Raw genomic sequence first — 10,032 nt, 5'->3', positions numbered from 1 at the left:
TATGTACTGTCGGGTTTGAATTTGAAGCAGAGAATTTCTTTCAAGTTCCCTTTAGGGAATCAGTACATTTCACACTGCATATTAGGATCACCTCTCCAGGCATAGAGAGGAAGCCAGAATAAGACCCTAAAGCCATAGAGAAATTATCAGAAAGAGATAAACTGGTTTCCTTCTTTATTAAATTCTCCTATAACCAGCTTTATAACCTAGCAAGTCACAAAAATTTCACAGTACATTACACATGCTCACTCGCGGGCATTTCACAAGATCAGGGAGGCGTCTCTGCATTTTCTGCCTCGGACTGAGCACAAAGGCTGAGTGCAGGGCTCCCACATTTCCCTTCCCAGAGACTTCATCCCGCTCTAACAGCTTTATGTTTTGTTGACTGCTTCATTGCTATTAACTCTTGTTACCAGCACTTCATGTCTTCCAAAGCCCTGATTTGATTCTTGGACAGGAGCAGGCCAAGAGGCATTTAACTGCGGCAGAAAAGAAGGTGCCAGTCCTTACTCTGGGAAAAGCTGTGGCTGTTCCCCATCTCTGCAGGAAAGGTCTTTGATTGTAAGGGTTCAGTAGAAACAGCTGGGGAGGTGCTCCCATGTGTGTAAACAAAGGCTCCCTATGGTAAAACCAGCATGAGGCTAGAGGAGCTCCGGTGATGTCAGAGTTGCACCCTGGACAAATACACATGGGTCAGACCTACACCTGCTTAAGGACAGGTTCTTCTCCAAGGTCCAGTCCATGTAAGAGTGCTACAGAAGCATGCAAGGGATGCAAGAGGCTATGGGAGTGCATGACATTGCCTGCATCTCCGGGATGAAGGCACTGGTACTCAAAGCTGCTCCTTCCCTCTGTCCCTGCCACCATGGCTCATGGTGATGCTGAGAGGCAGTGTAAAAACCTTGCTGTCTGCCCATGCATGGCCTTGTCTACCCTAAATAGAGGGGAAAAAGCAGGAGGGGGCTCCTGAAGAGCCAAAGGCAGGCTAATGCTGAACCTGAGGGAGCAATGATCTCTTTAGGCCAGAGCCTGCCCTAGGCTGCTGCCTTTCACCATCCGTTTTTGCCTTCCCTTTTTTCCTTCCTTCTCTCCAAGCAGGAGGAGCTGCAAACTCTAATACAGGCTAGGAAGAAAGGCCTGATGTTACCCTTCTGTGCTTGGAGCGAATATCTGCGCAGTGAAAAGCTGCCGGCATTTGTTCGGTCTCATTCGCAGCACCCTGGCTGTCCCAGGCCACTGCGGGGACCCGAAGGGGGGATGCTGTCTGGAGGATGGTGGCTGTGCCGGGGCCCGGCCGGCCCAAACCTGGCGTAGCAGCACCCTCTGTAGCACGGCTGGAGCACGGCAGCAGCCGCCCAGGCCTCTCCCTGAAGGTTACACAATGGCATGTGCTGCCAGGGGAAGAATAATGCCGCCCTGATAAATCAGGCGGTGTTTCCTAATGGAGCTGTCTCCACACCTGCCTCGTACCTACGGCCAGTTGCGTGGATTACAGGAGTGCGGTGGCAATCTCTGCGCTATCGAGACGGCCGAAGTAGCGGCTGGGTGACAGCCGGCCGGTGATGTGGCTTTTTTTTTTTGTTTTAAAAATGTGATGTGTGTTGACCTGCTCTGCAGGGGAAGAGTGAAGGATTTATGTGCACTCTGAGGCCCCCATCCCTCAGCTCTGATGGAGAAGCAGACCCTTGCGCTCTGCATGGGGGCTGTCGTGATAAATAATATTGACAGAGCAAGAAAATCAGATACGCCATGTCAGAGCTCTTGCGTTTCTGTTTGCCGGCTGTTTGAGCGGCCGTGAATCAGTGGAGAAGGACACAAAGAGCTCTGTGAGGCACCAGAGAAATGCAGTTAAGAAAAATCGGAGCAGTGTTAATTTTAATTTGGAAGACGGCTGTTAGAAAACAGTTCAACCCAACAGGATCTGAGTGTTAGCCAACTCCTTCTGCCCTCTCCCACGGGAAAGAGGACTATAAAATAAAACCGACTCATAAAAAGCTGTTAGTCAACCTGTTCCCTGCTTGTGACACAGGATGGCAAGGGTCCTAGAGGCAGAGTCTGGGGGGAAGGAGAAGGTAAGCAGCAAGAAAGGCTGGAATTCAGAGAAGGGGATGATTGTGTGCAGCAGAGGACAAAAGCACCATGGAGAAGCTCAGACTGTTCAGAGCCAGTGTGTAAATTCACCCCGGGAAGTTTAAAAGTTTGTGGTGCCTGGTGATCATTCCCATGTTCCAGAATAAAATGTGGTGCTCATGTTTTCAATATCCCCCTCCAAGCAGTTCCTGGTGGGATGTCTGTGGGGATGAGGGTGTCTCCCAGGGCTGGGGCTGTGGTGTAAGGGTGATCCTACACCACAGATCCCACGGATGGGAGGCCTCAGCCCTGTGCTCAGAGCCACAGCGGGCTGTGTGGGCTGCCTCTGGTGAAGGCTGTGCCAAACTGGGCCCAGATGGAGGATCAGAATCCTGTGCCAGCTTTCACCTCTCATGCAACAGCGATATTGTCTTAATGCGCAGCGGTTGCACCATCGGAAACATGGGCTTAGCTGTTTTCTAAGCAGTGTTTTAAATGGGTGGAAACGAGGTTTTTTTGTCACTGAATCTGACTGGGATTGTAGCATTTCAGTACTTTCAAGAAGCTGCTCTTGGATGGCTTGAAATAGCAGTCTGTGAAAATGGATATTTTCTAAGGTGCCAATTTAAAACTCATTGAAGTCAATGGGAACCTTTTAATTGACTTCCCTGGGCTTCAGTTTAGGCTATAAACTATATGAATTTAGGGGAAGCACCCCCAAAATAGAAACATTCTGGATTGAAGCTGTTGGACTTGGCAACGTCTGCTGCATGACTGGGTTTTATTAGTTTAAATTCAGGCAAGGTCTAGGAAAATTATGCTAATCGGTTCTTCGGAAAATGAGTCCAAATGTCTCCATTTTTCTACTTAATGGAAAAGCATCAGCAAAAAAAATAGTTGTCTTGCTGAAAGCAAAGCCTAAAAGTTGGTCAGGACTGAAAGCCTCTTTTATGGCATTTAGAAGCTGTTTCTTGGGAGTCATGGCTAGGTCACATTGTCCGAATGAGATGGAGAGGACTGCGAAAGAGCTGATTGTTTTATCAGTTACATCTTGGTACTGCTCTGCAGTGTCTCTCAGATTGTGTGTACACTTGGATGTCCTTATATTACTGATTAGCAGCAAACCAATTGAAGCTGGGAGGTTTTTAATACTAATTTGCTTTTCATGTTTTCCACACTTGTCTAAATCCTCCCTGCCACCCCCTAGGACAACAGTCAGGTTCATTTCTGCCACTACTGGCTTTCACTGTCCATGTCCCCAGACCATTGCGGAGTGACAAAGCCATGTGTGCCTTCTCAGGGAGTGCAGCCTGCAGGCTGTGAAAGGTGACACAGCACCTTGCACAGGCACAGACAGACAGAGGTGCTCACCACACGAGCATCAGCGCTGTATGCCATGACCCGGTGCATCAGAGCTTTTGCAGGCATGGGCTGCACCTAGCTGAAGCCTCCTCTCTGCTGGAGGCTGACATTTGAATGTGGTGGACGTGCAAGGCTGCCTTTTGCTGTGCTTTTGAAAGAGGGTGGCGTTTTACCATCCACTCGGCTCTTTGTGCTAAAAGATGTTTCTGGTTTTTGCAGGAAATTTGTTCTGTGGGCTAGTTCTTAGTAAACCAGATGGTATTCACATGTTTCTCTCTTTTCCTATGAACTACACATCATGATGTGAAGATGTGTGTCGTCCAAGGCATACTCATTCCTTAAGAAGACAGCAGGATTTAGCAGAGGCCAAAAATTTAGAGGAGGTTTTATTTGCTAAAAGACCAAAGGGAGATAAAGAAAGAGAAGCCTGGGGGAGAGGAGAAGATGGATCTTTCGGTGCTTATCTTTCAGCCCACACAGCTATGTTATCACATCAGTGTCCCAAATCTGCAAACCATTAGTCAGGGCCAGACTCTGCTGCCTTTGCTGGAGGCTAAACTCAATGTGGATGTGTGGAAGTTTTGAACTCAGACATTTAAAATAGGATGTTTTAAGTAAGATACTGTGGAACGGGCCACCCAAATCAGCTTTTATTCTTGTATGTAACGTCACCATTTTTAGAGAAACAGCATTCCCTTTTTTGTCCATCTTCTATTGGGGCTTGCCTACCCAGTAGAAACACACCAGACCTCCCCAAGGAAGACTAGCTATGCTCACCCCAGAATTGTACAGATAAGGACTCTTTTGTGTTATCTTTTATATCTGCCTTACTGTGAAGTCAGCCACTCCGTGATTGCTGGATTTTTTTTTATCAGCTCAGACTCTGGAGCTGCTCACAAGTGTCCCTGGCATCCACTACCCTTGTTCTGCTGGTGGTGTCAGCAGACATTTGATTAACTACAGAGATATGAGCATCAAAGGGATCCAAGGTGGGGCATGAAGTAAATCTCATCCGAGGTCCTCTGTGCCTCCCCTGCTCCACCCACCAGCTGCTGGCAGAACAGCAGTCGGAGGCCTTTGCCCGTGCAATGTAAGATGTAATTACTGCAGGGGTATTTGGGAAAAAAGATCTGCCCACTGCAGTACAACACAGCTTGTCACCTGCAATGTGGGTGGCAAGGCCTTGTAAGGTTTGAGGACAAGACCATCTCACAAGATGCACGGTAAGGACAAGGTGCAAAAGAGGATATTAGTTCAAATAAAATCCTGGAGGTTGGTCCTGGCCTGGCGGTGGTGGGTGTGGGAGGGATCTTCCACTGCTCATCTTTCAGACACTGATGCACTGACAGGAGGCCGAGGGCTTCTTTCTCCCTGCTCCTGCCAAAAAAAAGTAGAGGCTCTTGGTTAGGAATCCGCGCGTCTCTGCAGCTGTTTGCCCTCTGCAGCTCCCCAGGAATATGGTCAGCTGTTTATGTTTTCTGTTTGCATTCTTTTAAATGCAAACAATGATTTTGGATTGTAGACAAAAGAACTGTGCTGGCTTAGGGCGTTAATTTAGGTGGATTTTACTATATTTCTAAGGGGCATAAACCATTATTTGGTGTCCTCCCTTTTCTCCAAATAAAAATGTATGTGCTTTGCTTTAAAAATGTATTTTGCGTGTAAGTCACATAGTGGTAACATTAAATGCGGTATAAAGATGGTAATAAAACTGGTTGTAACATTTATATATTTTTCATGACCAAAGTGCTTTGCAGTTGCAGATGCTATAAACGCATGCTTGCCACTGGAGGAAGCAACACACACTGCAAAAGACGACAGCCATGTGGCCCCAGGATCTGACCCCTCTGAGCACAGGAGGGACAGGCAGCTCTCTAGGACAAAATGGGGCCGGGGTGTCTGTCCCAGTGTGCTGTGGCCATGGGAAGGTTGGGTGGCTGTTGCTGAGGAAAAGGTCGTGGTGGACAGGGTGGAAAATACTGCTGAGATGGGGAGCAGACCCCTGCACACGTTGATGGAGCAGAAAAGGAAATGCCTGTCCCAGGTCTGCCCCTGTTACGTCTCAGCTCTGTCGCTTCCCCCTCTCCTTTCAGCAGCAGAGGCCTCTCCACGCTGGGTTCACGGTGTTCAGGATCACCCACTCTGCTCAGAAATATTGGGTTGCCTGGGTGCACAGTGTACTCTGGGAGGAAGAGAACAGGCAAAATGCTGCTATTGACATTTCCCCTGGGTTTCCCGATGGGTTTTTTTGTATGTCTGATATATTGCAACAGGATGAAGCAAATTCCAGACATGTTGACTTGCCCTCTAGCCCATTTTCTAAAACATCCACATCTTGCACAACTCCATTTCCTTTTATGGGGACTTTTCTTCCATGGGGAGCATGGCTGTTCTCCCTTCCCACCCTGCAGCCGAGGGCCCTGTGCCTTCCCTGGAGGCTGGCAGGATTGGCAGGCACGTGTCAGAGCCCACCGACCCCGTCACTGCCGCTTGTCTGTAGTGGATCCCTGTGTGGCCATGGGAAATGAGGAAGAGATGAAGCACTTGGTGTGGCCAGTCCTGGCCACAGCGCCCTAATGAAAGTCACGGACCAGTTGTATGGAAGCCGCTAGAGCATGTGAACATTGCCGAACAGTCAGCCATGGAAAGGTCTCGAAATTGCTCTCCGTTAGAGGGCATTCAACGTTTGCACAGGCGCAAACCTGCAAAGTGATTTCTTTTGTTTAAATGTCCACTGACTTTTACAGAATATGCACAATGAATATTAAGTAAAGGGGTGATGTTCCCAAAGTCATTGCCCATTGCTGCACTTCACACACCATCATGTGGCATGGCTTTTAAAAACTTTTTTTGTAAAGGTCACGCTGTTTATGCTGCATAATATAGAATACAGTTCCACTGTAAATTAGACATGTACTTTACAGTCTGCTGCTCTGCTTCATGGAGGTGAACAAGACTTGAAATCACGGGTCTCTTCCTCATGGGGAAGCAGTTGTGAGAAATATTTAACATCATAATTGGGGGCTTTATGGACTTGTAATGAGCTATGGAGGCCTCTCTCGGACACCTTGCCATATCTCCTGCCTGCTCTCTAGCCTCTCTAGAGCATTTCCCCCTTCTTGACACTGTTGAATTTGGTTTTATTTTGCTGTTGTAGGAAGTTTTGGGTAAACTGGAACATTACCTACCCCACAGCTGTTTCCTTTAGCTACAGAGGATGTGCGCAGCCCTGACAGGTTTCTCTCCCAGCAGATAAGCAGAGTTGACTCTCTAGATGTTGAAATGCTTGCAGGTCTGCTCAGTCCCTATATACACCAACTCTCTGGAAGGATTAAATATTCTATGGCTTTGTAATAGAGCCATAGAAAATGGCTTTTAATGACTTTTGAAAATGCTGTCCTCTTTCGTTCCAGGTAAACCACAGCACAGAAACTGCATTTTGAGGGACGTGCAGCCTGATTCCAAAATTCCCCTATGACAGCTCTTCAGGGAGCCAGTATCAAAGGTAAGCAAATGAGTTAAAGCTGCTGGTCTTTGGTCATTATTTAAAAAACTTCAGGTCATGCATTGCTTCAGAAGGCAGAAATCACAAAAAAGGAGAGCAGCCATGGGGCACAGAACCAGACTGCATTAAAACACCAACAGATATTTTGGTCTCACTTAGCTGTGGAACATGCAATGTGGTTGAAAAGGTACAGGAAGACTATTGGGAAAATACACTGCCTGATGCCAGTGCAGCAGAGATGCCAAGTACAGGAGTTAAGCCAATAAACGGTTCCAGAGAGGTATTAAGAGATGCAGGAACAATAACTGCGGAAGGAAATTGAGAAGTGGATTTCTTCCATCTAAGAAATTGTAAGCCACGCATGAAATTGAAGCTGCGTGCATTTTGCAAAGTATGGAAAATAATAAAATTTCACATGCAGAAGTTCTCTTACCAGAAACTGGTATACTCTAAGAATGGCAAGCCAGGCTACAAATGGAGGACTGTGTTATTAAGCGCTTGCTATCAAACGGGTCTGCAGGGCCACAGCTCGGATGGTGCAGGCACGGGCACCCTGGGGGGCGCAGAGGCCAAGGGGCAGCACTGGGCAGCGTGTCTCTGCAGCCAGTTATGCCTAGTCATAACAACCCTTACTGCTAGGGCAGGCATAAACTGAGCTACCATCCTAATATATCCTTCTTGGAATATATTCCTGGTCCCTGGATTAGGTATGCAATTTGCCAGAATACTCATGCATCATTACTAAGTTAGTAAAAGGCAGTGTTAATGTTTTTAGAACTGATTTTTTTTATTATAAAGGTATTTTTTGAGTTTGAATGTACTATCAGCGTGGTCTGTAACATATCAGAAAAACCATGGAAAAAGCAGAAGAAAGAAGCATTTCACACAGGCACAAATTAGAGAATTACAACAACTCTGTTTATTCAATTTCTGTGCTAGAAGAGATGCATAACAAATTATTTTCTACAGTCAACCAATGAAAAATTGGTCAAAATTTCAGAAGGGTGAACTTTATAGGTGAAAACTATGGTATTTCTGTAATGAAGTTACTGGTCAACTCTTCTTAACATGTATTTCACGTGACAGGTTACCGAGAAAGCTGCTGGTTATTTGGTGCATGTTCATTTCATGCAAATATTCTGTTTTCCACTGCATGTTGTTAAAATACAGGAAAAAATCTTTAGAGGTAAGCAATCAAGAAGAAACCGTAACACCGTGAACTAACAGGGTGGGCATGACCTCACGAGCATAAGAACAGACTTAAGAGTTCTAATTTCTTCTGTATGGGAATTTCCTTTACGCAGTCCACCCGATGATCTGGTGCATCAGTGCCCTCAAAAGCCTGGCTTCGTAGGTAACGGTGTTTTTCCCACTGTGCATCCTCTTCTCTTCAAGGGGTTGCTCAATGACAGCTGGGATGTTTCTCCCATACAGCTCACACTGCTTCAGAAACTGAATGCACTCTTGAGTAACGCTGTCACATAGCATGATCATGTGCTTGGACATGTTCTCCAGCAAGGACAAGAAACACCGTTTGGCATAATACCATGTATCGGTGCTCAGTCTTTTGTTATATGGCTCCAGGCTTTTAATGACCCTTGAAATACCAAACTCGTAGTTTCCCTTCACACAGTAGAGGGTACCGATGACCAGATTGACGATGCAAAGATGGTAGATGTTTTTATCAGGACCATTATAGGACAGCTGCTCTTCTCTCTTCTCGATCTTCCTCATCAGCTCCTCCGCGTCTTCATTCTGGCTTGTCAGGATGTAGGAAACGCAGAGGTTAGCTAACACTATGGCACTGACTTGGAGAATGTCATCATAGTGCTTTTTAACTATTGGCTCGTAGAAGCTAATAGCCTCTTTGTACTTGTTCTCTTGCATGAAGAGCACGTGGGCCACGTTGAGCTTCCACACCTCGTGTTCGTTACAGAACTCCACCGATTTGCGAAAAATCTTCTCCACCATTGTGTAGTTCTTCATGTCCCAGTAGATCTTTGCCTGGGCCATCAGAACAGGTACATATTTATCCAGAATCTCATTGTACTCATTAACTGCCTTTTTTACAGCTTCTTCATCCCAGTTTTGCCTAGCTTCCTGTACCAGCTTTGTGAGTTTTCTCAGCTGCTCAGTCAGCGTCCCTGCTGAATCATCTAGCTTGTGGAAAGCCTCCTCAGGGGCAGTTTGACAAGTAATAATGGCATCCAAGAAGTTGTACAAGTAAGGTGTGAGGAGTTTGTAGGTCAGGTGAGCATTTTCTGCTAGCACATCAGCTGCCAGGTCGTAGTACTGATGCTTGCAATAGAGGAGCAGCAAGTTTCCAAAAGTTTCTGGCGGACAAGGGTTCTGCAGCAGAAGAAACTGCAGTTTCTCAAACCCTTCAGTGGGCTGGCTGTCCATGTTCATTAGTGCTTGGTTGTGCAGCGTGACTGGATCCAACTCCTCTTCAGCCCGCGGTGGCATATCCGTGAGTGCCTCCTGGGCTGCTTTCAGGTTGCGCAGTTGGTACTCAATGGCTGCCTTGAGGTTGAAGGCCTCCACCAGGGCCGTGTGGTGCAGGAGCAGAGTGTTGCCCACACTGCGGACATCAATGCCCTCGGTGGTCATGCCCACGCTGAGCTCTGGGTGCTGGTGGATGCCACGCTCTATGATATCAGAGATGTGTCTGAGTGCAGGGGCATACTGCTTGCCTGCGTAGCAGCACAGTGCCATGTTGTAGGACAGCTCAGGGCTGTAACCCAACACTTGCATGGCGCCGGCAAACTTGCTGCTGGCCTCTTCGTGCCGCCCCTGCTGGTACAGCAGGCAGCCCAGGTTGATCTCGGCATCAGCCCGCTTTGGGGGGTCCTCAGCCGCTCCGGGGCCGCCATTGGCAGTGGAGGTGAGCACCTCCTCCACCAGGACCTTGGCCGCCGGGAAGTCGCCCTGGGCATAGTGGACAGCAGCCTGGAGGCGCAGGGCGCGGCCCTGGTAGGCGGGGAGGTCCAGCAACGGGCTGGAGGCCCGCAGGGCCTCGGCATAGAGCCCGGCCTTGTAGAGGGCCTGGGCCTGGTAAAGCCGGTACGCGTCTAGCTCGGGGTGCAGCGCCACCA

At 47.8% G+C, this 10,032-nt stretch overlaps 1 protein-coding gene across 1 annotated transcript; it reads right to left on the bottom strand.

Annotated features, from left to right (window-relative positions):
• Positions 1-8,167: 8,167 nt before the first annotated feature.
• Positions 8,168-10,027, bottom strand: LOC104546338 (tetratricopeptide repeat protein 30A1-like; the record flags this gene model as incomplete). Its single annotated transcript, XM_010191703.1, has 1 exon — positions 8,168-10,027. A coding segment is annotated over one exon (1,794 nt), but the record flags the coding sequence as incomplete, so codon positions are not given.
• Positions 10,028-10,032: the final 5 nt, after the last annotated feature.

The sequence above is a fragment of the Mesitornis unicolor genome, unplaced genomic scaffold, assembly GCF_000695765.1.
Source record: "Mesitornis unicolor isolate BGI_N332 unplaced genomic scaffold, ASM69576v1 scaffold2439, whole genome shotgun sequence".
NCBI classification, from domain to species: Eukaryota; Metazoa; Chordata; class Aves; order Mesitornithiformes; family Mesitornithidae; genus Mesitornis; species Mesitornis unicolor.
This window is presented reverse-complemented; position numbering and strand designations above follow the sequence as displayed.